General features: G+C 45.3%; 2 protein-coding genes across 7 annotated transcripts in view; both read left to right on the forward strand.

The window, feature by feature from the left end:
• Positions 1–11,312, forward strand: part of DOCK8 (dedicator of cytokinesis 8) — a 78,658-nt gene extending 67,346 nt beyond the window's left edge. For both annotated transcript variants that reach the window (XM_072358998.1, XM_072358999.1), the window contains 9 exons: positions 3,526–3,669; positions 4,579–4,710; positions 5,492–5,626; positions 6,145–6,234; positions 6,558–6,794; positions 7,421–7,564; positions 8,502–8,608; positions 9,303–9,470; positions 10,102–11,312. In XM_072358998.1, coding sequence (XP_072215099.1) covers positions 3,526–3,669; positions 4,579–4,710; positions 5,492–5,626; positions 6,145–6,234; positions 6,558–6,794; positions 7,421–7,564; positions 8,502–8,608; positions 9,303–9,470; positions 10,102–10,162 — 1,218 coding nt within the window. In that variant the 3' untranslated portion in view covers positions 10,163–11,312. The remainder of the gene's footprint in view (positions 1–3,525; positions 3,670–4,578; positions 4,711–5,491; positions 5,627–6,144; positions 6,235–6,557; positions 6,795–7,420; positions 7,565–8,501; positions 8,609–9,302; positions 9,471–10,101) is intronic.
• Positions 11,313–19,526: 8,214 nt separating this feature from the next.
• Positions 19,527–26,273, forward strand: part of KANK1 (KN motif and ankyrin repeat domains 1) — a 114,176-nt gene continuing 107,429 nt past the window's right edge. For 3 of the 5 annotated variants that reach the window (XM_072359292.1, XM_072359299.1, XM_072359300.1), the window contains exon 1: positions 19,940–20,079. The gene's annotated coding sequence lies outside the window, so the exon portion shown is untranslated. Of the gene's footprint in view, positions 19,629–19,939; positions 20,080–20,221; positions 20,341–26,273 lie in introns of those variants that run through there. The other 2 variants (XM_072359295.1, XM_072359294.1) reach the window with 2 other exon arrangements.

Consider the following 26,273-nt stretch of genomic DNA (forward strand, 5'->3'; position numbering starts at 1 on the left):
TTTTGAGCTTCAGTTTGCTCAATAACAGCACTTAACTGTAATAACGGCATTTTTACAAAGCTGTTCAAGAGAAGATATCCTCTTCTTTACAAATAGATTTGATCATTCAGATGATGTCTTTGAAAAAGAATATCACTCAGGTTTCCTCAGCTTTCCCTGGAGCTCCAGATCTCACTGATTCTTTCTGGGTTCATTTCATTTAGCTTCACTATGACATTAACTAGTATTGGTGATGTGCATTTGGTTTTCTATAATTAATGTCAAGTACTGTTCTGAATGAGCAGAAGCGTCAGTTCATTTTTGTAAACGAGTAAAGTGGTGCAGCAAAAGGTTAAATGAGTTTACCGAGGTCTTTTGCAGTTATTTCATTAGCACCCTCAAAACTGACTGTAAGGTAATGCTTTAGCATGTACTGTGCCAGGCAAAACTGCATATGCTCTCATCTCTGCAATCAGAAAATTTTCTTTGGAGACTGGCAGTTTGTGTTCACAATGAATCCCCTTTACAAGTGAGGACAATGACTTAAAGAGAATATGGATTGGCTTTAAAGGAAATTTACATTACCACAGCCAAGGTCTTAGTACGTGTGCGTCTATCTATCTGTGAAGATGCAAAGCTCATTAGCCTACACCTGGCAGTAGGCTGATCAGCCATGGTGTTCTGAGGATCAAAGTTGCAGGCTACTTGCTACATCTCACTTTACCATGAGGTCTGGCGACAACCGGTCAAGCCTCTTGAATTATCACAAGCGTCTCTTTTACTCAAAGTAAAATAGGTCCATGTTGTTCAAAATAGTTACAGATGATATATTTGGTAATTTGTAAATTGCTTTTATCATAGAGGAGACTTAGAGAATTATTTCATGTTGAAGTATTATATATGGTTGATGGAAAAAAGTGAATGGGGTATGGCCACTCCTGCAAAAGATCATACTAGCCCCAGAAAGATGTCACGGAGATGCTTTCCTACTACAGCATGTGGACTGAAAAAAACATGGAAATACATTCCCGATACTGGTTATTATAGATTTAAAGATAAAGAATTATGCCGGTGATTTTCTAGGTTTCCTCTCACAAATAAACCACTCTTCCTGACACTTTTCCCATTGCTAAAGAAAATAAGCAAAAAAGTCATAAAATGCTGTATGCCACTTTGTGAAAATAACCCTAGTGGTAACCACCAGACCAGGCTGCTCAGAGCCACATCCAGCCTGGCCTTGAATGCCCCCAGGGATGGGGTATCCACAGCCTCCTTGGACAACCTGTTCCAGTGTGCCACCACCCTCTGTGTGAAAATTTTTCTCCTAATCTCTAACCTAAACCTCCCCTGTCTTAGTTTAAAACTATTCCCCCTTGTCCTATCGCTATTCACCCTCGTAAACAGGCATTCCCCCTCCTGTTTATATGTGCTCTTCAAAAATTGGAAGGCCACAATAAGGTCTCCCCAGAGCCTTCTCTTCAAGCTAAACTAGCCCAGTTCCCTCAGCCTTTTCTTATTGCAGAGGTGCTCCAACCCTGTGATCATCTTAGTGGCCCTCCTCTGGACCTGCTCCAAGAACTCCACGTCCTTCCTGTACTGGGGACCCCAGGCCTGGGTGCAGTACTCCAGATGGGGCCTCACAAGAGCTGAGTAGAGGGGGACAATCACCTCCCTCTTACTGCTGGCCACCTTTTTTTTAATGTAGTCCAGAACACAGCTGGCCTTCTGGGCTGCAAGCATGCACTGCTGACTCATATCCAGCTTCTTGTCCACCAGGACCCCAGGTCCCTCTCCACAGGGCTGCTCTCAAGGAGAACTTCCCCCAGTTTGTATGAATGCCCTGACCCAAATGCAACACCCTGCACTCGGCCTTGTTGAACCTCATTAAGGTTAACAAGGGCCCACTTCTCCAGCCTGTCCAGGTCCCTCTGGATGGCTTCCCTTCCTTCTAATGTATTGACAGCACCACTGAGCTTGGTATCATCCGCAAACTTGCTGAGGGTGCACTTGATGCCACTGTTTGCGTCATTGATGAAGATGTTGAAGAGCACCGGTCCCAAGTCTGACCCCTGAGGGACACTGCTTGTGACCAGCCTCCAGTCTGACACAGAACCATTAATCACAGCACTTTGGCTGCATCCAGCCAGCCAGTTCCTAATCCATTGTACAGTCCATCCTTCAAATCCACACCTCTCCAATTTAGAGAGAAGGATGTGGTGAGGGACCGTGTCAAAGGCTTTGCAGAAGTCCAGGTAGATGACATCCATCGCCCTTCCCCTGCCCACTGAAGCCGTCTCTCCATCATAGAAGGACACCATATTGGTCAGGCAAGATCTGCTCTTGGTAAAACCATGCTGGCTGTCTTGAATCACCTCTTTGTCTTGTATGTGCCTTAACAGAGCTCCTAGGAGGATCTGCTCTGTGATCTTCCCAGGCACAGAGGTGAGGCTCACCAGCCTGTGCCCCCAGGTCTTCTTTTCTCCCTTTCTTAAAAATTCAAGGAAGTTTGGCTGCAGCATGGGTTGTATGAGTTGCCCTAATATGTGCCAGGTATGTAAACTGTGTTTAATGTTACTTTCTTCAGTAGGACTGGTAGCTGAAAAATGACAGCCGTGGGTACACTGAAAGGTGCTGTCATTTTCTCTCTGTCTGAAATGCAGACGTATTCTCATTCCTGTGAATGCTGTCCTGACTACGTGCTGATTATTGCAGAGGAGCTAACATGGTGTTCAGAACAGACACGGTGATGGCGATGTGGCTGCAGTAAATTTCACTCATAGAAAAATAAATACACCTGCAAAAGCCACAGGGAGAAGCTCTGTTTTGCTAGTGCTGTGTGGTGCCAATTCTTTATCTGAAATGTGATCAATAGTAACAGCCTTCAGACTCTCAGCCATTTTATAAAGATGTCTTCTGTGAATTAGATATCTAGCCAGCTGTTATCTATCTTGCACTCAGATTTTCATTGTAATTTCTACTGAAGAGAGACACCATGACACTGCTTTTAAGTACTAGCAAATCAAACCTTAGCATTCAGGAAATTCAGTTTTTAGAGTAGCACTGTCCATGTTGTACTTCTTTGTTTCTAAAAGCTGCAGAATTAACAACCTGAGAATTTGGGTTCTTCTAAAAGCAAAAAGAAGGCCTGAGGTGCAGCTTGAAATTTTTCACCTCTGAGGTACAAGAGACTGAAAAGATATGGCTTCCAGTTATCCCTGTGGCATAGGAGATTTGGTGCATTCCAGCATTCCAGAGAATCCTACCCACCTGAAGGAGGTCAGCTGGTGATCCACAGGAGTTCACCTTTTAATCCTGAGGCAAGGAAAAAAAACTTAGGATTCTTGAAACAAAACTCCTGATCTGCCATCTGCAAAGATTTATGGTGTTAGATTTGCTTCTAAGTAAGATTTAACTGTGTTCCCTCTGGCTGCGCTTCCATCTCATTCTTCTTTCTGTCATTTAGGTATGTTGGAACTGTTTCTGCCTGGCTCTTTACTGTAGACTGTTGGTCTGGGTTCCTGATTTCTCTGCTCTGATTTGTTTTAGAACATTTCATCCAATGTGCTGGAGGAATCTGCTGTTTCAGATGATGTTTTGTCTCCGGATGAAGATGGTATATGTTCTGGGAGGTACTTCTCAGAAAGTGGCCTGGTGGGGTTACTAGAACAAGCAGCAGAACTCTTCAACACGGTGAGTGAGAGCAAAAGCGTGAGGGGATGTAGAGAGGCTGTGCCAGGTGGCTTTCCTGCACAGAAGGAAGTGAAAGTTTAGTGCTCAGCCAGGCTCTGTGAATCTGCCCTGTTGGTAGACAGCAGGTGCAGGGACACATTTTTGGTTGACCCAGCCCTGCCTCAGCCAGGTTGACTAAGTACACTTTACAAATAGCCTAGCTCAGCCATGTACCCATCTCCTACTGCGAGGACTACAGACAGCATCAGTAGAAAGTGACTGTCCCAGCAAAGCTTTCTGGCTGGTGTTTTCATGGGATGGTACATTTTAGAATAAAACTCTTGCTTAAAATGCAGATTTTATGAGGCATGCAACAGTTGCTCCTATGCTTTCACACTGCACAACCATTGGTCTCATAATTTGGACTTACTATGCAGATAGTCATGGCATTAATACTCAGCTTCCTCATCATATCATTGCAGTGCTAAAAAAACATATATTTCGCATCTCTGAAGAAACCATTTTGGCTCCTTTTGTCCAGATGCAGGTTTTGTTGCTTTCTGGTCTCAGCAAAATCATACATGCAGAATAAACCCTTTCCTTTCTCATCTGGGTTTCAAACTCTTCAGGCCACTAACCAGAATCCACGTGCTTTACACAGGAATTTTGTGCTGAGAGCCCAACAGAGCAGAGATCCAAATTAAATCTAGTTTTCTGTTCACAGCTACTTTCAGAACTACTCTTTTACAGTTAGCAGATCTTAGAATGCTAAAGCAAGTGACATAATAGATTGAAAGATGAGTCCCATAAATCCCCCTTTCAGAAGGCTATTAATGGAGATCCAGCTTCTTTTCAGAGATCATGAGGATTCATTTCTTGTTTTCTATGTTGTTTCTTCTCTCTCTCTTTATTTATTTATTTTAAACCAAGGGAGGATTGTATGAAACTGTGAATGAAGTGTACAAAATTGTCATCCCCATACTGGAAGCACATCGAGACTTCAGGAAGCTCACCTTGACGCATAGCAAGCTGCAGAAGGCGTTTGACAGCATTATTAATAAGGTACTTGTGAGGCAAGGCAGCACTAGCAAGATGTTGCTAGGCTGCAATATTTGGTTATGATTGATGATAGTAAAATGAAGACTGGTGAGAAATAGGTCAGTTTTCTTTTCTAACAGAAGCTTCCATCTGCTTTGTCCTACCTATAAAGAGTACTCTGTAGTGAAAGAGGCTCTATTCTCCTTGCCAGAAAAAGAAGCGAATATAAAATTGTTTTAGAGTTGTGAAAAAACAGCTGAATAGGTCAAACTTAGAATAAGACTTCATTCAACCTGACCACATTTATTTGAGAAAAACAACCTTCTTATCCACTGGCTGTTAGTATTAGCTACAAAACAGAGGAAAGACAAAAGCCTGCCTGACTTCTCAGTTCTTAAGCTGCTCCTGTAGTTATTTTTCTCCAGAAGTGTTTTGCTACTGAACCCAGTCAGTTCATGTTCGTATCAACTTCTGCTCCTTGCAGAATTGAATTTTGTTAAATAGAACGGAATTAAAAGATATTATGAATGTTATTTTGAAAAAGTCATGTCATGGTCAGCCTAAATCTTAAGTTAGATGGCAGTCAAATGTCCTCTTAAATTGTATTTTTTTCTTTAAAGGATATATGCTTCTAATTCACTGGTACTGAAGATGCATAAACCTAAATAGGCCTCTGGAATATGGGAAGATGTAAAATTAGTATGTTTTCTATATATGGAATTGGGGAAGGAGTGCAACCAAGTGATACTCCATTGACATCAAAAAACAAGTAACTATGATTTTCCTCTTTTTCTGTATCTATTAGGGCCAAAAGCGAATGTTTGGAACTTACTTCCGTGTTGGCTTCTATGGATCCAAATTTGGTGACTTAGATGAACAGGAATTTGTTTACAAGGAGCCTGCAATTACCAAACTTCCTGAGATTTCTCACAGATTAGAGGTAAAGAAAAAAACACGGTGATATTATCTCCTGTGCTACACCATCCTTTCTAAAGAACACACAGAGCTCTAATAGTATTACTGCTGTATAAAATCCAATCACAAAGCATAATTTATACCATAGCTTATTTCCTTTGTTTATGTCCTTTCTCTTTCAGTTGCAGCCCTTTTTTACAGCAGAATGATGAAAGTGAGGACCTCAGTCCTTCAGTTTGTAGTACATTGAATGATTTGATCTAAGCAGGCCAGATAATTGCTTTGGTACCTTTTCAGCTCTTCAATGGAACTGCAGTGTTTTCTTCTTCTCTCTTTAGCTGGAGCTTTATTGTTTTTTTTCATGAGTAACTCAAACTGAGCTTTGTCGGTAAGATAAACCCTGGTCAGCTGTGTTTCATGAAACATATTTGCCATACAGAACTCAGAAATCATCAGGCTGCTCCTTTCTTTTAGAGGCATGCAAGTCACTAGCAGTGTATTAAGGACTAAAAACATTCTAGGATAATTCTGTTTCCTTTCCAGGGATTTTATGGCCAATGCTTTGGAGAAGATAGTGTGGAAGTGATTAAAGACTCTGCTCCTGTTGACAAAAGCAAGCTGGATCCCAATAAGGTAAGAAGAGTACTACTTACAGAGTTGAGTGCTTCATCACAGAGGAGAGGGATCTCCTTGAAGCTCTCACACTGAAACATTAAGGCGGGTTATAGCCATGCAGTGGTAGCTAGTCACTGTGGGTAGAAATTAGATGCTTTGATCCCCCAGAGTTACGTTGTGCCCTCTCCGGAGGTAAGTTTTGTCAGCGTTGAAGGAAAGCAGGATTTGTAGCTCTGTGCTCTTCCAGACCATGCTTGGCTAAGTGAGATCTATATTGTGTACCATTCCATTACACTTCTTTCACAGTAAAGTACTGTAATGGTTCTTCCCTTTTCTCTCAGGCATACATACAGATTACTTTTGTGGAGCCATATTTTGACGAATATGAGATGAAAGACAGGGTAACTTACTTTGAAAAGAACTTCAACCTCTGTCGGTTCATGTACACTACGCCTTTCACCATGGATGGGCGCCCTAGAGGAGAACTTAGCGAGCAATACAAGAGAAACACCATTTTGACCACGATGCATGCTTTCCCCTACATCAAAACTAGAATAAGTATCATCCAAAAAGAAGAGGTAATTGGGTTTTGAGGACAAATCTACTTTCTTGGTGGTTGAAGGAGTCTGAGGGGGAAGGTTTTGAAGTTCTGTGCTAGAAAAGAAAAAAAATAGCTGAATTTTTCAGACATTATTCTCATAAACAGGAATGGCATAGAATGGGTGGACAAATGTAAGACGGGTACTTAGGTGTGGGGAAAAAAAGGCTGAGTATTTAAATTCTTCTTTTGACTTCTCATATGCTGCGCAGAAGGATACACGGAGCTCCATTTAGGGCTGTACTGTGTTATAATGTACAAAGAACTAAACTGGGCCTAGAGCTGCAATAGAGACACAGCAGCTTTATTACAGTAGGAAGTGAAAAGCCCTTTCAGACATCAAGTCAAGTCAGCAGCTTAGAATAATAACAAGTATATGCAAAGGAAGAATCTCATCCAAATCCTGTTCTTGCAAGCGATAAGATGCCAATAAGCTCTGAATCAGATGTGGCATTTATCAAGACAGCATTTAGACTGAACAGTCTTCCCAGGCTTCACAACTACTCTTATCACATGGGGCAGTTATTTTTTTAATGCCAGGTTTAGAACAGGTCAATTATGCAACTGGTTCAGGTAATGAATCATCTCTTCTTCCACTTCCAATAGTTCGTTTTAACACCAATTGAAGTTGCTATTGAAGATATGTGGAAAAAAACACAAGAACTGACTGCAGCTACGAACCAAGAGCCACCAGATGCTAAAATGCTACAGATGGTTTTGCAGGGCTCAGTTGGAGCCACTGTAAATCAGGTAAAGAATCCAAATGAGCCACATGATGATTTTCTGCACACTTTTCTGCTTGTGCTTTTTTTGCACTCATCTCTTGCACAGGGAGAAGTACTTCTAGTCAGACACATTTAGTCACAATGCCAATTTAAACTTTATCCTTTGATACCGAGTCCTTTTTTTTCCCAATATTGCTGAAGCAGTTCTCAGTTAACACAGCTCCTCCATCAGGTTTGCTTTGTGAGTGTGTCAAGTAGAGGTGAAGTGAAGCAGAGGTAGGAGTATTTCTTTTGGTGGTGGTGCTTGATGAAATGCTATCTTGGTTGTACATGCCAATACTCAAATAAGCCTTGTGATTTCATCCAAGGGTTTTCCATTCCTAGCACACTACCCATCTCAGCTATTTTGTTCACTCCAGGTGCATCCTCAGGGAGCAAAAATAATAACTCTGCCTGCAGTCATCATTCACAGTTTGCAGAGCTTCACGAAACCAAAGAGACTAGTGTCCTTCCCACCCCCTTGGGGTTGTCCACCTTTTTACAGAGTTGGTTTCTTTGCTGAAAGCCTAAATCCTCTTGGTTTCTCCAGATTGTTCGTCAGCGAAGCCCCCAGAATGAAGTAACATGTTCTAAGTTTCAAAGTGAGAGGCCCCTTTCTGCCCTGCTTATTCCTGACTCCCTTGAGATCAAGTAATACCACACATTGGCTTTGGCAGTAGATCTACCCTAGCTCTTCTCTGAAGAGTAGAATTGGTTCTTCTTTGTGGAGGAAAAATAAAAGCAGGGAAGGATAAAATACGATGTGCAAAAACTGTCAGCCAAAGGTAAATTAAGAGATAAAAAAAGGAAAAGCATCCTGTTATGGTGACTGTGCATAGTTTTCTTCTCTTGGTTCATGAAATGACCAAGCTTGTGGTCTATTTTCAGTCTTTTCTGACATTTTCTTTTGTTGTTCCTGTAAGGGACCACTAGAGGTAGCACAAGTGTTCCTGGCCGAAATTCCAGCAGACCCCAAACTTTACCGACATCACAACAAACTGAGGTTGTGCTTCAAAGAGTTTATAATGAGGTTAGTAAAACCAAATTTAAATATGGAATGGCATCGTTAATGTCAGTAACGGCAGTAATGCAACAGTGATATGGCAGCGTAATGGATTGTACAGGCTACTACCGCAAATCTAGGCATCTTGTACTTCAGGGTTATTGGTCCAGACTTATTATCTCTGCTTTGTAAACAGTGCCTTGTTGGACTTTGCCTACCAAATGAGAGTAAATTTTAAGATTTCAAAAGAATTATGTAGAAAACTAAGAATCAGCATTCATTTTATCTTTTGATATTTCACTGAGATTCAACACAAGACTAATGCCTTGATTTCATTACGTGCTGGTTTTGTTTTATATATTAATATGCATGAGGTCTACTCCAAAATTAATGCCTGCTATGTTATGGTGTTGGCCCACCACGACAGAGGCAGATGTTGGTAGTACGGCAGGAGAGGTTGAACCTTCCCACCAATACTCCATTACATTCTCTTCCCACATGACAGCTGTCAGCAGAGGGGCACTGTGACAGAATGGCATCTGACGTGGAAGTGCATATGAAGCAAAGGTGTGGCACTGAATTCCTCCACGATGAAAACAAATGGCACCCACTGACGTTCATTAATACTTTCAGAATGTTTACAGAGACCAAACACAAAGTGAATGAGTTGAGCAGAATGAGGTAATACATTTTGTGCCTTCCTTTCTTTCCTTTTGTCTAGGTGCGGTGAAGCAGTGAATAAGAACAAGCACCTTATTACTGCTGACCAGCGGGAATATCAGCAAGAACTCAAAAAGAACTATGGGAAGCTGAAGGAGAACCTTAGGCCCATGATTGAGAGAAAAATCCCAGAGCTGTACAAACCTGTAGTGAAAGTCAACAGCACAAGGTACAGTGAGGGCAGGGATTCCTCTTGTAGCTATTTAAAAATATGCCTCTGTTTAAAGGCAGAAAGGCCGTCCTACCAGTAGGTTTTGAAACACAGCAAAAACAGGCCATAATGCAGACTGCTAAATTCATGTTTGATGAAAGAAGTCTGCTGACTTCCACTGGATCTGAATATAGTATAAACTCCATCTCTCAAGCAGCTCCATTATGCATTATAATACAAACAAGAGAAGGATTTCCATTTGACCTAATAAAGAGTGAATGGAATTATCTTGCCGTTTCTTAGGCATCTGAAGCCAGACAGAACATGTATGTGTTTATTTGAACATGTGGCACCATGTGATGTTAGCCAGCATGAAGTAAGAGTGATCCTTTCCATAACATAACCCAGTTTAACGCCTTAACTGTGACATAAGAGTTTTTAATTCTTCTCTTTACTTACAAATACACGTCTCTTTACAAAGCCACTGGATCCAGAGGGGAGAGAGGGGGGAAAAAGGAATAAGACTCTGATCTCCCAACACATAACGTGTTTCAGATGGTGATTTGTCAGCTCCTCCTTTTCAAGGGCAGGTGTTTCCTAGATATTTTTTTCATCTGCAGACTTCATTTGTGGATCCATTTCATTGCAGGGAATCATTTCGTAACCACAGTTTCAGGAAGTACGATGCCCAGACTTCACAGAGCACCTAAGGACTGTCTGCTTCTGCCAAGGAAGAGCTTTGTGCCACAGACCAGAAGTGGTGGGGTATTCAACGTCAGTAAAATCATAAATCTCCTCATACAGAACAGCATGTGTGCTTTCTGGACAGCATGCAGAAAAGCATTTGCACATGATCTCAGAAGACTTCAAATCATCTGTAAATCGTGTGGGCTTGGAAGGGAGGGGCTGCTTTTTAGCTGCTTTTGCACTTATTGTAAAATAGTTACGTAATGCCAAAGGGGGATGCCATTGGGAGGGTCAGTGGCATGAGATTGGTCACCACTGACAGACTCAGAACTCTGTGAGGGTTGGCTGAGGTGTTACATGAATCCAAACAAGATGTCTACTGAGTGCCGAGGAACGATGTCTGTTTACTTTCCTTTTCCAAGATAGCATTTATCCTTGTCCACTTGGCGGGAGAGCACATTCTGCAAGTTAATCACATGCTTAAATGCTTTCTTAATGACAGGGGACACAGGTCCCTGCTCAGTGTCCACTGAGATGGAGCTTTAGGTAGGAAAAATTCCCTTGGGCAGTTTAAGTCACCAGTTTCCATCCATCTTTAACTGCATAGAGAGTTCTGCACACATTCTCTCACCAAAGCTCAGAAAGTAAGAAACAGCAGGAAGGAGTTTTTACAGGTTTTTAAAAAGGTGTTTAAATGTGGAGACAGCTACTTGACACGCAGTTGGATTTCTTAATAATTAACATCATGTTTGGCAAAGATAACAAGTAGTAGTTTAAATAGAAGGCGCTAAGCTGTGTAATTTTTGTGATTTTTATTACGTAATGCTATTATGTAAATAACCTTATTCAGAGTCAACTACAACAGCACACAGCGAGAATTTCCTACAATGCACTTACTCAGGCTTTACTGCATCTTTGGAGAAATTAGCACATAATTTATGATGCCTAATGCTTAGAATTTTCTGAGCCCTGGACAAACACGTTACCAAATAATCCTTATAGCACTTCTCTGAAGTAAGGAAATATTACTGCTATTTTGCAGATGGGGATAAGGATGTTGATATGCAACAAGAGCTGTTAAGACTTCAGAACTCATTCAGCGAGGCCATGGCAGAGTCACAATTTGCGTTTATTGTGTAATGCTCGCGTTTCCAAATAAAGTTCCCTCGATATTACTTCTTTTCCTCCACTTTTTTTTACTGTTTGGAAATGATAGTTCAGTGCTGATTAGAGTCAGCAGCCCCATGTGGCCAACCACATAATTCAATGTTAAAATGTCTAATGAGAGAGTAGGAGTGAGGTGTGTGTTGTTTCAGACAGTTGCAGTGAGCCTTCCTGGAGTGCATGCCACCAAATGCTAAACACAAGGCTGAGGCTGCTGATTTTAGCCAAAACATTTTGACATTTTATGAACATTAAGAACATTAAAACATTAAGAACAGGAGCCTTCCCCCACACTTCCATTGACATCTAAGGGAGACAGGTCTTGAGCCTGCAAAGATGATTCACAGATAGAACAATGTAAGATGCGGAAGCAGGTTAAATAAACTCTGTACTTACACAGCACATAGAGGGCAAGGAAAAACTGTCCTTCTCATTCAGTTTTGCAATTGTAATGATTAAGTACTCGGTGATTTTGAAGTGAAAGCAACCAATATATAAAAAGCTCAAAGCGAAAGATACCTCAGTGGAGTGGCTTTTCTGCACTAAAGCTGCTTGGAAACAGTTTTAAAACAATTGCTTAGAAGCTATAAGATCTCTGTCTGTCAGTGCCCACCCTCTTATCTACTGTCATTAGCATCCCATTCTGGAACAGTGGAATACTGTCACCTGCCAGCCCTGCAACCCAGACGTTGTTTACGAGGTGCTTACCCTTTACAGCTAAATAACAGAAGTCTCAGGTAAACAAAGCAAAATAAAAGAGAAAATCCTATGAGTTCTGTAAAAGTAAGGACCCGTTCCATGTTGTGTGATCCTGTGCATTGGTCTCCTTGAGTTGTAACAGTTCTCTGGATAATTATCTGAGTCCTAAAGGCCTGTTTGCTTGTGTTGTATGAGCCGAGCTCAGCCAGTTGGCCACTCTACCCCTCAGTTTGCAGCCCACGTCCTCTCTTCTGCAATTGAAAGATGGTTTGTACATTACTTTTGAGACCTGAACTACATGAAATGTATTAAGCATAGTAGTAAAAAATAAGCGGTCTCAGCATGGGCAATACGCTGGTGTAATCTATGCACTGAAAGGAGAAAGGGCCCCTGTGGAAAGTGTTTTTTGAGTACCTGAATAGAAGCAACGCGCACTCGCCATAGAGCAAAATTAGCACTTGGTAACAGTAAATCTCGGCATTGACTGCATTCTTCACAGAGTGAAATGAATGTGTTTCTCTGATTGCTTACCCTCTCAGTGATGGATTGGTTTAAAAGGGGCATTTTTCTTTGAAAAACTGACTGTTTTCCAAGGGCTGGAAATGGACAACATAGACAACTCAATACTGTTCAATACAGAATGCCAAACTATATGTTTAAATGTTCAAATCAAAGAAAACACAGCACGTCTTGATGGTGCGCTTCGTTTTGTTTTGTTTCATGTTTTGTGCTTCTTTTTGGTGGGTTTTTGGCTTGTCTGATTTAAGTGTCCTGTAGGTGCGCTGTGCCTTTCAAAAAGAAAAGCTTCCCTTTAGGAAAAAATCTTACTGATTTCTACCTTCTTTTTTATTATTATTTTTAATGTTCCCATTAATGAGTGGGATGTGCCGTGGTATCCAGACCTAGGCATCGATCTACTCTTTGTGGTATCTAAGCATACATTGGATGCCTAGCATAGAAATCCAAATCACAAAGCAGGTAAAACTCTGCTATCCAGAGGGAGAAGGAATTTCAGCTAGAGGACAGAGAAGCATGATTTGTGCTATTTAGCAAACATCTGTGAAACAGCTGGACAAGAGGGTTATTTCCTACCCTACATTTCTGATTCTCCAAATGTGAGTGCCTGCACAAGCTCCTATTCCCAAAGGGTCCTCATGAAGCCTGCTTAGCATCGCTGATACAATCAAAACTGCCAGAATGCAATCTTCATACTCCAACTGAACAACTGCTTTGGGTCATAATAAACAGTGAGGAGAGGAACTAGGCACAAAACTGTACCTTTTTTCTTTATTTGTGGGTCAACTTGAAGAGAAATTTACAACCTCTTTTCAGGTACCAAAAAATGGTTGGAAGTATTCTCAGAGGAGTAAGTTCCTTCTTGAGTGAAGGCACAAAATCCTGCACACAAAAATGAGCCCTCTGAGGGTGGCACGTTCCCACACTGAGAATAGAATTTAAAACAAAATAATGAATGTTGGTAGCAAGAATAACTTGGCAAAAATCAAGCTGATGTTCTGGGTAGCCCAGAATGATGCTGCCTCCAATGCAAATTCATGCTGCCAGGTTTTAACACTTGGGAGTATAACATCAGGCCAGCAGGGTCTAGGAGATTTCAAAGAGTCCTGCTGATGGAACAGGCCTCAACCACTGGCTTCACAGAAATCCATCCTCATGAAATAAGGTGATGGGAGAACAAAACCCTGAGTCCCAGCACACTGCAGAGAACATGATGCAAGTGGACTGAGGAGCAGGTTAGAGTGCTGCATGCTCCTCACCTCCCAGACAGGAGCACGTAGCACCAAATGCATGGTCGGTGTGCTTTCATGGAAGCCGTCGGGAAAAAAGTATTCAGAGAGGATTAAAAAACGAGAAAACAGATAAAATTGTTTTGGTTTGTTGTTTTGTTTTTTTTTTTTTTAATATTCCTTTTTTAGGTTTGGGACCCTCCAAAACTTAAAAATAGGATCAAAAAGTAACTGGATCATTCTACAGAAGAATGGTACAGTGAGATAGGTTAGGCTCTGCGACGAAGGTGCTGCCCAGCTGAGGATGCCTTTGCACTGCAGCATCCCAGCAGATTGGGGGTACATAATAACAGCAGTATTTTCCTATACATGCTGTAACGTTATCCTCTCCCATGCATCTGCTTCAGCTCTGGTCAGAGACTGGCTGCGGTGACACTTATGCCATTAAATGTTTAAAGCAGAGAACATACTGGCAGCACGTTCCAGCATGGACATAACACCCAGAGCGATAAGGAAGTGTGAGTACATCCACAGACACCTTCACATCTCGCCCCTCTGAGTGCTGCTGCAGGCACAAATGGCAGCACCAGGCTGGCTCTGGGTGCTTCACTGCTGCTGGGCCCACTCCCTGCACAAGGCTGGGAAATCCACCTGCAAATTCAGGTTGCGCTGTTTCTCACATGCACAGCAGCTTACAGACCAATCAGAGGGAAGAGAGTGCAAAGGCAGTAAGTCCTTCTGTTTCTTCAAGCAATGATGTGCTGCTGTCCTCCCTCACTGACCAATGCAGGGTACATCCCCACCCACACTGGGAGCCTGCAGGCACCATCCTGGGGCACTGAACCACGGGACATCACCCATGGAGGGCATCCTCCCTGAAGGCAGCTGCACCTTGCTGCACCACTGAGCGTTCCCACAGCCCACTAAGGGAAAGCATTCAGCGCACAGTATTTGCAGCTGCAGAACTGCTGCTTGTTTAATCCTCTGTTTAACCTCAGCTGCCTGTTTTAAACAGTTCCCACCTCTGCCCGCAATGATGCTGCTGACCCCATTGCCCAGTGCTGTATCTGACCTTAGTGAACCCTCACGAGGGTTGGGAAGAATAGGCCAGTGCAGAAAGGAGCTGCAGTCAGGTTCACTGAGGTTCATGTGTGTGCAGGAGAGCACTGAAGAGACTCCACAGCCAATCTAGGACACACCAACTCGTGCTGCCAAGGAGGCTGTGCAGTGCCAGTGCTGGAAGGAAGGTGGAATCAGAGAATCCCGGAGTGTCCGAGGCTGGTGGGGACCTCTGTGTCCCTGGCCCAACCCCAGCCCAAGCAGGGACACCCAGAGCAGGGTCCCCTCTCACTTCCAATTGAGCTGCCATCAGCACGGATAGAAACCAAAGTGCATTCAGAGATGGAGCCAGAAGCACACCATGTATTGAAAACAGGGACTCCTTGCCTGTTTCAGGACGGTCTGACATGGCAAGAAGGTGTCTGTTTCTATACAATAATAGCCACATACCAAATGAGGCCCCTGGCTGTCAAAAATGAAGCAATAGGTCACTTCAGTTTACAGAGGAATCTGTATTTGCTGTCTGCACCAGGTTTAGTTGCCAGGAGGTGCTTCCACTTATAGTCAGGAGTGTTTCAGAACATAAATACAGCGTTGTTAGACCTGGCATGCGGTTCAGCTCATCCTGTTTCCTCCCTGTGCAATGGTCAGTATCAGATTCTTCAGCACCAAGAGCCTCTGTGCGTTATCAAGGAGATCCTGCACCCAACTCTAACGCTATAAATCACAGATTGATCTTCAAGGCGTGTGTTCCAAGGGCAGCAGATGGGAAGGAAGAACCCGCTTTCTTCTTCAACTAGATCACCTGTTAAGGTGAGACCTTGAGAGGCACTGCTTAATAACCACCAGATGGGCCCACATTTGTTAAATCAGTTAGCAGGTGAGATAAATAGGGATCACCTGACCATCCTTCTCATTAAGACACCAACCACGTTCTACAAGTCTTCTTCCCTTCAAATTTGTACTCAAGGCTCTTCAAATCCTAACAAACGCTTCTGGTTTGTTTCCTTATTATTTTTTTCTGGGGGGGGGGAGGGGTCAGAGCAAAAAGCCCCATGAAGTACAACTGAAGCACGATTCTGCTGAGTTAAAACCTAATGAACTTAAGGACATCTATCACTGAAAAGTGACGTCTGTGCAAAGTCCGTGGCTAAAGAGCAGTCCGTAATAGCCCAAATCTGCCAACGAGCACATTTTGAGACTTTGCAGTGCACAAAGATATAAAGAAAATTTGCACATGCTTCACTATGTGAAACACAGGGATCCTCCAAAGCATCCCTCAGGCCCTGTCTCCTGCTGCGAGCCAAACCCAGATGAGTATCTGCCTTCACTCCAAGAGGGGAGGAACTCCTCCATTAGGTAAAAGTATGCTCGGATCATTAGTTTCCTGACCCCGCCATTCCCAGGGGGGGTACATGCACGAATTTGGGATTGCTGTAGCTGAGTTTAACTTCGGGAGTTCATTCAACAAACTCTTGGCTCTGGAAGAAATTGCTGACATTTTTTTTTCTCTCCTCCCTTCCTCTTATAGCACAATACAGCTCTTGCTTTTCTCTTTCACTGCGGTGCTCAAGCTCTCTGCTGGGGGCTGTGAAATGCCTCCCGCTGGTATCCTGTGAACTTACCCAACCCAACCCAATCCTCTTGCTTACGGACCCACTCATCTGCTCCAGCACAGCTGTCCTAACAGACCTTGGGCGATTTTTGTTCTGTAGCGTGTTTCGTCTGTTGTCTGAGAGCTGAGCTGCTCTAAGCATGGACCCGCTGCAGAAATCACTGTGTGCCTGCTCGAGGTGCCAGGCAGCTCATGACATATTTCAAGTCCAGGTAAAGCTCTTGTTGGGGACCAAGCGTGGCAATAAAGCTGCACAACACCACCGATTCAGCTGAAGATGCAATAGCCTTTTCACCCAGCTTAGAAGTAAAACAAAGGTCTGGCTGCTATGAAGAAGCAATCACCCTTTGAAACAGTCCAGGTAGATTAAATCTAGAAGGCAAAATGATGGCTATTTTTTCTCCACCTTATTAGCCCTGTTCAAACCCCGGAAAGCAGAGTATTTAGGCAGTGCTCCTTTAAAGACAGGGGGGAAAGGCAAGTGCTGCATTTCATCTGGTAAATGATTTCTGGAGTTGCATTCCTGTGCATTCATGCACAAATCGAGAGCACTGCTGAGCCTCAAATATCCGCGGGCCTAATGGTGAGATCCAAGACAACGTGTGACAAATGGCAGCGCGTACCCTCCAGCACTGGGAACGCCGATGATGGAAACACAGCCACATGCTGCAGTGTTTCATCTCACTTTGGGCTGACAGGCGAGCGATGTGAGCAATGCAAGTCCCGAGTGTTTGTGTGCTGCCGGCTGCTGCACAGCTTTGGGGTGCAGAATGTTCTCATCAGCCTTTTCCATCACTGTCCTGCTGAGCAACTGCTGCTGCGGAGATGCGGATGCCCACTGCAGGTGGAGGCGACTCACTTGGGGGACATGGGGCAGCAGCTGAGTAAAACTGCTGCAGCATACAGCAGCAGGCAGGAACTCTAAACCCGGTGCTTTGCACACTTTGATGCAGGGCCACAGTCCCTGCTCAATGCACTGGAAATTACCTTGGACAAGGTGACTCCTCTCCAGCCTTCCCTGCATGTATGTGCGTAGACTTTACCTGCACTGTGCACAACCCAGCAGCTCGCAGAGGTCTGTGAAAGCACATGCAGCGTCTCATAGAATCACAAAACTGAGTGGGAAGAGACCCTTAAAGGACACCTAGTCCATTAGCCCTGCAGTGAGCAGGGACACCTGCAGCTCAATCCAGTGCTCAGTGTCCTGTCCAGCCTGACCTGGAGTGTCTCCAGGGACGGGCTTCCACCACCTCTGTGGGCACCCTTCTCCAGTGTCCCTTAGTGTAAAAAACAAAACACCCTTCCTCCTACTATCCAATCTGAAACTCCTTTAGTTAGAAACCACTTTCCCTTGTCCTATCACAACAGTCCCTGCTACAGAGCCTGTCCCCTTCCTCCCATAGCCCCCCTCTATATACTGAAAGGTTGCTACCAGGTCTTCCCAGGCTGCACAGCCCCAGACAGCCCCCAGGTGCTGATGGGTGAACTAAGGCCTGGTGGGTTTAATTGCCCTGAGGAAGGAAAAAGCACCACCTACTGCGCAACTGCACTGTGGGTTCTGCTGTCACTCTTACGCAGGTAACCAACAATTGACTTCTTTATTTAATTTCACTTGTTTAAACTGCCAAGAGCTGGCAACCCCTGAAAGAAAGGATTAAGTGGGAGAAGTAGAAAGTGCCCTATCTGCTTGCTCTGCTCATTGCTGTGCTCTGAGTGCTTTCATTCTGTGTTTGTACAGTTTCTGGTACAACATGGTCCTGACCCAACTATCCGGATGAATGAGCCGATGCTAAGGAGCTGCTTGCTGGCCTGAGTGCACTTTAATTTTATGGCCAACACTGCACGTAATGGTGAGTGCTGCTCACTGCCATCTTAACTTAGTCTCATCAGTAGCTCAGCCATAAAGAAAGCGCCTTTGGATAGAAAATTAGCACTGTCAGGATTAATAATCACTAGCAATTCAGGTGCCGCAGGCTCTGGCCACAGATTCAGGCTGCAAATAGTTCTAAAAATATGTGCTGTTAATGTAATATATTTTAAAGTGCCTTTTTCCTTCCTTCCTTCCTTCCTTCCTTCCTTCCTTCCTTCCTTCCTTCCTTCCTTCCTTCCTTCCTTCCTTCCTTCCTTCCTTCCTTCCTTCCTTCCTTCCTTCCCTTTCCTTCCTTCCCTTTCCTTCCTTCCCTTTCCTTCCTTCCCTTTCCTTCCTTCCCTTTCCTTCCTTCCCTTTCCTTCCTTCCCTTTCCTTCCTTCCCTTTCCTTCCTTCCCTTTCCTTCCTTCCCTTTCCTTCCTTCCCTTTCCTTCCTTCCCTTTCCTTCCTTCCCTTTCCTTCCTTCCCTTTCCTTCCTTCCCTTTCCTTCCTTCCCTTTCCTTCCTTCCCTTTCCTTCCTTCCCTTTCCTTCCTTCCCTTTCCTTCCTTCCCTTTCCTTCCTTCCCTTTCCTTCCTTCCCTTTCCTTCCTTCCCTTTCCTTCCTTCCCTTTCCTTCCTTCCCTTTCCTTCCTTCCCTTTCCTTCCTTCCCTTTCCTTCCTTCCCTTTCCTTCCTTCCCTTTCCTTCCTTCCCTTTCCTTCCTTCCCTTTCCTTCCTTCCCTTTCCTTCCTTCCCTTTCCTTCCTTCCCTTTCCTTCCTTCCCTTTCCTTCCTTCCCTTTCCTTCCTTCCCTTTCCTTCCTTCCCTTTCCTTCCTTCCCTTTCCTTCCTTCCCTTTCCTTCCTTCCCTTTCCTTCCTTCCCTTTCCTTCCTTTCCTTTCCTTCCTTTCCTTCCTTTCCTTCCTTTCCTTCCTTCTTTTTCTTTCTATAAAAGCTTGGGGGGAGCGTGGCATAACTGCAGAGCACAGAGCCTAGGGATCCTCTGTGCACCAATCCATACTGAACGCACAAGTAGCTAAGCCAAAAAACAGAGTCTTGCAGAACTGGGACTGTAACCTTCCATAGCTGAAAAGGCCGTAGGGACAGCCTGTTCTGGCCAGCGCAGATCAAGGCAACAGCTTAAATACACAGCTCCGAGCTGCTGAGCAGGTTTTCATGGAACCACAGAACGATCCGGGCCGGAAGGGACGTTAAGGATCTCGCAGTTCCAGCCCCCTGCCACAGGCAGGGCCGCCCCCCACCAGCTCAGGCCACCCAGGCCCCGTCCAACTCGGCCTTGAGTGCCTCCAGCGATGGGGCACCACGGCTTCTCTGGGCAGCTGTGCCAGCGCCTCACCGCCCCGTGAGTAAAGACTTTCCCTCTAACATCCAATCTAAATTTCCCTTCTTTTAGTTTAAAGCCACCTCCTCCTCGCCCTATCACTGACGATCGCAGTCATTTTCCTCCTACACCGCGCTTTCCTCGCAGCCCCGACGACGATCCCGCTCCTCGCACCCCAGCGCCGGGTGACCCCGGCTGTAGGACGGAGGCAGGAACCCCCCTTTCCTCCAGCTGATCCCATCCCGGCATCGCGCCGCCAGACCCGCTCCGAGGCGGCGATCCCGAGGGGTGAAGCGGGGCCGGGGGCTGCCCGGGGGGCGGCGGCCGCGAGGCGCCCGTTTGGGCAGCGCGCAGCCGCAGTGCGGCCGCCGGCGGGTACAAAGCGGCGGCCGGGAGCGCTCCGTGCCGGCGGCGGGGCCGGGCGGCAGTGCCCGCCCTCGCGGCGGGCCCCCTCCGGGCGCGGAGCCCACAGGTGAGCGGCGGGAGGAGGGGGCGGACGGTGTCCGTCCTCCGTGCCCCTCCACGCCTCGGGGCAGGGCCGGGGGGCGGGGCGGGCGCAGTATAGCGGTGCGGGTCGCGGCGGTCCCCTCCGTGAGGGTCGGTGGGCGGCGGGACGCGGCGTGCTGCGCTGCGCCGTCGGGTTCCTCTGCGCGCTGCTTTCGCCCGGGTGCTGTGAGTAGCTGCACCTTGCTGCTACGTCGGGCACCACGCGCTGCCTCCCCGCCTCTGCACGGTGCGTGCTCGGACTCGGAGCTCTACGCCGCGCTGATGCCGGCTTTCGTGGCGTCCCCCGGGCGGTGGGAGCATCGCTTCTGCGCGGCTCGGCAAGCGGCGGAGCGGAGCGGGCCGCGTATCGGCGCGGGGTGGGGAGGGGTGGCCGGCCCGTAGCGGGACCGGTCTGTGAACGCTCTGAAAGTAACGCGGTGATTTTACTTTTCTCTCGGTGGAGGTGGGAGGTTTGGGGGCTTGTGAACGCGCCTCAGATTTGGCTGCTTTTGGCGGATCTCAAAAAGCGCTCAAAGTAATCGTGGTGTGTTTGAAAAGTGTCGTGTCCTTTCTGTAACGAAGACCATCTATCCCTAGAGCTCCGTAGGCAATATGCTTAAAAACTTATTCAGGCATGACTGCAAGCCTCTGTGCATACAGTGACTGTCTTGTGACTTCTCCAGCGCTGGGCTTTGCATAAAGCCAGGCGATGCTCAGCTTTCTTGTTAAGGTCAGCGGCAGTGTGCTTTTTGTTAAAGGGGGCTCTCAAACATTTAATTAACGCTGTAGCTCTTCTGGCAGTTCTGTGGCGTGGTTGACAAACTTGACTATTGTCTGGCCAAGAAAAGGGGCAGTGACAGTTTGCTAATTGCACACATCAGGTCTGGTACTCCTTGATTTCCAGTGTTCTGGTGGGTGGACTGGACCTGATCCAGGGATGTGTGTTTGTTGTGAGGAAGGTAAAACATCTCAGGTGAGAAGGGGGCTGATGGATGTAGTGTGGATGTCAGAAAGGCTAAACCCTGGATCAGGAACTGGGGCTGCAGAAGGAAGCCCTGACATGTTGTTCAGGTGTGTCTTTAGGCTGGAGTTGGATTCCCAGGGGCATGCAGGTCAGTGAGCATGCACTTGCCCTCCCAGGGAGAGTTTTCCCTTCCTACTGCCAGAGATCCAGCCAGAGGAAAGTACCAAGTTAGGGTGGATGGCTTTCCAGTGGCAAACCCAGTACTGCCTTTAAATTGATGATGATTGCTGTGGCTGATTTGTTGATGGCTTCTGTAGCACTCCAGCCTAAAGAAAAGCTCCTAGCTTTCTAGTTCTCAAAGTTGCACGCACCAGCTTTCCTTTGACTTTGTGTCTTTCTTAAGAATTTAACTTGGGGAAATAAGGGCAACACTTGGTCTTTATGTTGAAGACAGAGTGTGGGTCATGTGGGTGGCGCTTCAGCAGGTTTCTACATGATGCTTTCATGGGCAGGACTAGCAGTGGATGTATTTCTCCTGCCATAAATGGTTTCTCTGTGGGGTAAACCTCCCGCGTCACTTGCTTGCATTTTAGGCAGTTGACATGGTCTCGTGAGCTCCTGGAACTGCCTCCTGTGGGCTCAGTTTCTGTGGTGTCCTCTACATCTAAATAATGGATGCTGACAGTGAAATGAAAACTTCTAAATGAGGAGTCTCTCTTGTAAATGACGCAAAGCTGTCAGAAATGGGCAGCCGGCTGTGCTTTTAGTTACCAAAGCATTAGTTAATTGAGGACAGCTGCAAATTTTCTTGTGGTGTCAGCACCTATTGTAGTGGTAGGTCACGGAGAACAAGGCATTTTTCCCACTTGTTTAGCTAATGGAATTGGCTAATGGGGCATGGTGGGAGTTTCAGGCACCACTGATTGGGCTGTTTGATCCATCTGAACTTGCCTGTCCACCTTCCGGAAGGAAGAAGTGCAGACACCCAGAGTGGCTTGAAGGCTCTGTGTGCACACGTGTGGGTATGAATCTTGTCCAGGCTTTTGTGCATTGTGGCTGGATGGTGAGAGTTAAGCTAAAGGAATTAATGTAATAACGTGCCTCGTAATAATGATGAGTTCAGTTGGAATTGCAAAGTGGACATCTTGCTGAAAGCTCTGGTTCCCCTAACTTTCTGGAGGTGCAATGTGTACAGCTTATGAATAACTTGAAATGATTATTTTTTTCAAGGTTTACTCAAGGCTTTTTTTACATCATGTTCTGACTTAAAATCTTACGTATCTTTTGCAAGTAATGGGATCAGTGTGATCATAATTCTAGTCAAGACAAACTTAAAACGTGTTTGGGAAATGGTTTGTCTTAAACACCTAAAAAGCTTCTGGTTTTGAGGTTGAATAATTGGCAGTGCTTTAAAAAAGGCATTGAAGCACCTTGTTTAAGCATCATGGAAGCCACTTAATTTTGTCAGCTTTGATATTTCACCATCACCTTGTGCTGCTGTTACAGATGCTACGTATTGAGGTGCAGCAGCACGCGTGTGCATGTGTACTTGTACATATGTCTTGTCCCAGCTTGTGGAAGACTGTGGTCAGGAATAGAATAATTAATTCTTTTGCAATTCAGGTTTTGTGCAGTTCACTCCTTGCAACTTTGTATTGTGAGTTACACTTGTCATTCCTATCACTGCCTCTGAATGCTGCCCATGTATTTTGCTCTGGAAAGCTGTGTTAATAACAGTGGTGTTGATCCTGGAAGAGAAACTTGAGCACGTTCTTATTCATAGAGTATATTCTTATAATTATTTTGCGGAGATTGCCAAGGGTAGCAGAAAGATGTATATGGTGATGGTCATTTTTTCCCCATTAAAACTGTAGTTTTCCATGCCTAGGAAAAGAGGAAATGACTTCTTGGGTGCTGTGGTGAATACTGGAAGTGCTTTCTGAGCTTCACCAGTAGTGTAAAGGCTTCCAAACAGATGCTCTTGCAGTCCATCCCCACTACCAGGCTGTCACAGCCCCAAAGCTCCTGTATAAACCTAGCATGTAATCTAGCTAAAGCATAAGTTAGAAGAAGGCAACCTGTTAGACTTAAAATGCTCCTGCAGGCTTGCCTTGTCAGCTTCTGTACTCAGAAATGTTTTTGATTCTTAATTAGAGTTGTACTGGAAAAGGACACCTGACAATTAAACACGAGTCATAAGCCTGTGTTTCAGACACCCCTTTCATTCTTCAGATGTGTGAGCAGATTGAGGACAGAGGTGTCAGACATCAGCACCTGAAGCTTCCTTGTGGTGAGCAGGTCTGCTGGCACGAATCAGGTTCGTCTGCAACCAAAACGAGAGTATTCCCTTTTCTGTTTGGCATGCATGTTTCCTGTGGCACACGGTGCCCAGCCCTAGACCCTGATATCTCACCTGAGAGGTGGTAACGTTCCCCAAACCATGTTTTCTGGAGGGAATGTTCTGGTGTGGGTTGGGCTGTGGTTGGCTATATTGGGTCGCCGTTCCTGGCTGGTTGTAAGTGCCTGAGCTCTGCTGGAGGCTGTGGGGTATCGCTCGTTTTCTTTCTGAGCTGTATTCTTCTATGCCTGGAGACCCACGCAGCCATGTGAAGTAGCAGTGATGCTGCTGCTGTGCTTTCTGCTGTCCTGTTGTTGGTCTGTGTCAACATGTCACAAGTGTGACGGGGAGGGTGGCAGGTGTTGGTTGTCCAGTGAGGCTCCAGCCCCAGTAAGGCTGCTTAGTGTGGAGGGTTTTTGTGCAGAGGCTTTGAGAAATATGCAGCGTTTAAACACACTGGGTTTATAAAGGCTAATCTGTCCTCTACCTTATGTCTCATATAGGTCTGTAATTAGCCAACATGGTCTTATTGAGCATTAATTCCCTAGGCTTATGTTTTGTTTTCTTTTCTCTGAAGACTCCAATTAGTATTTCTGTGTGTAACTCCAGATAGTGCTGTTACTTGTCCAGTCCTTCTCAACCTCGCCAACCTTCATGGATGCATCTGTGTGCATACGCAGGAGACCTAGACTGGGACCAGTTCAACCATCATCTTATCTTGTTATTTTTACCTCCTAATTGCATAGCTTGATCATACTTTGTCCTTGTGATAAAGATGAAGCCGTGCTTTATATTTCATAGCTGTTTCTTATCTCAAACAACTTGTCAGCTTCTTCTGAATACTGCTTTCCCATTCTATTGAAAGCTGAAGGTTTTTTTTTGTTTATTTGTTTTTGAGCCTTTTTCATTATTTCTGTGTGTTTCCAGTCCCTTTCTAATGCTCTGCTTTAGTTCAGGGGAAGCATTGCTGAGGTTGGCTGAGATGGTTCTGTGCCCACACCATACAACACCTGTATGGAGCTGTGTTGGAATTAACAGGTATGGGCTGATGGTGCTGGGGTTGCCCTGGAGCAGTGGACTCCTGGAAGCCAGCATTACTTGTTCAAGGTTCAGCCCATAAATGAAGGGCTCTGCATGTGGGATACAGAAAGCCTTGCCCTCCCCTCACGTTCCATCTTCATCATGCAGCCATGCGGAGGTGAAACAGCAAAGTTTAAAATAGTGACTTCTCAAATTATTATTATTATTGTTTTATTTTAACGAAATTGGTTCTGCAGTGTAATGGCTGGGAGCTGCCCCTGAAGTGAGGCAGTGTCAGAGATGTGTTTGTTGAGGTGCATCAGCATGGCGCTGTGTGCTGGGACTCCTGTCAGGGATTGTATTCGCTTCAAGAGCTGTTAAATGAGGGAAGGAGGGGTTTCTTTCCAGAGCGTTTTTGGAACAGCTGCGTTAAATATCTCCAAGGACTGCAGACGAGTAAATTTTCTGCAAATGTTTCTCTTTTCATCCCTGTCTCAGCATATAGTAACGCAGAGGATCTCTGAGGGTTATTCCCAGCCAAGCCGGTTTGGACAGAAAAAGCGATGCATCGGGGTTTTTGCAGCTCGTCAGTACTCGGCTGAGAGCTTGCCAAGAGGTGTTCTGGCTGGAGGAAAAGGGGGAAAAACAGCCATTCAGACTGTAGACTCTTTTTGGCTTTTATGCTGGCTGTCCTTTGTTACTTTTTATATCCCGAGATGTTGATGTTGGACAAAAGTAAGGGGACTAGCTGGCGCGTAATTACTGACAGAACAACTTGATGAATTTTGCCTCTGGTTTTCCAAGCTTCCGACAGAAAACCTGGAACAATGAGAGTTGATGGGTCTCTTCTCTTTTACAGTTTGGCAAAGTCAATTGAAACCCGTGGAGCTTTCTTTGTACTTTTTCTTTTCCCTTTTCTCAGCAGTGCTTTGCCTATTGTGTGAGGTTCTACTCTTTCAGCTCCTTCTCCTGATCGCTGTTAGCAGCTGGGTGCATTACAGTGAGGCTCAGCCTGCTTCCCACGGTGGTCCTGGCTGTGGGGGTGCCGCACCGGAGCAGAGCCTTGCATTCTTCCAGGTGGTGGTGCCCGAAGAGATGCAGCAAAATATGCTGAGAGATGCTCAGCTGAGCCTTTCTTCAGAGTGGGAGCTGATGCTGGAGTTGGCTCTGCTGTGTTTTCTGAACAGTGTGCTGTAGTGGACGGTGATTCATCCATTGGAATCCGACTTACAACTCCAGTTACCCACAGAAAGGAAAACAAGCTGTATCTGGTATCCTGTGGCGGATAGCTTCGGCATGCTTTGTTGACATTGCAATTACCAAACCAAGGTGAAAATTGGGCTATTGATGCACTAGGACTTGTTGTGTAGCTGAGTGTGTGTGTATACCTTCAGGCTCCTTCAGCATGTGCTGGCTGTGTCACTCAGCAAGCAGGGAGAGGAGGCAGAGGGCACTTGGCAGGCTGGGCTTTCATTCTGTCCAATGCAAGAGAGAAGTAAAAGGCTCAGAATAGCAGGAGAAAAGAGTGGGATGGTTCTCAAAACTGCATATGGATGTTAGAGGAAATTATTCCAAGGTGGGATTTAATGGCTGTGTTGAAGGATTTTTTGTTGAAGCTCCTATGCTTTCTAGGTCCTTTCTACTTTTCACATACCCCTTGACCTCTTCTGTCACTATTACCCTTTCTGATAGAGCTTGGCAACCAACAGTTGGCTTGGTGAGTGAAGAGTAGTCATCACTCAGCTCTGAAGCCACCTCACAGCAAAGATGTTAATAGAGACCTACATTTTAAGCTGGATAAAATTCTGTTCACAACCTTCTGTTTTCTACAAATCAAGAAGCAAAAAGTTCCCAAGTT

This window comes from Excalfactoria chinensis, chromosome Z (genome assembly GCF_039878825.1).
Source record: "Excalfactoria chinensis isolate bCotChi1 chromosome Z, bCotChi1.hap2, whole genome shotgun sequence".
In the NCBI taxonomy this organism is placed as follows: Eukaryota; Metazoa; Chordata; class Aves; order Galliformes; family Phasianidae; genus Excalfactoria; species Excalfactoria chinensis.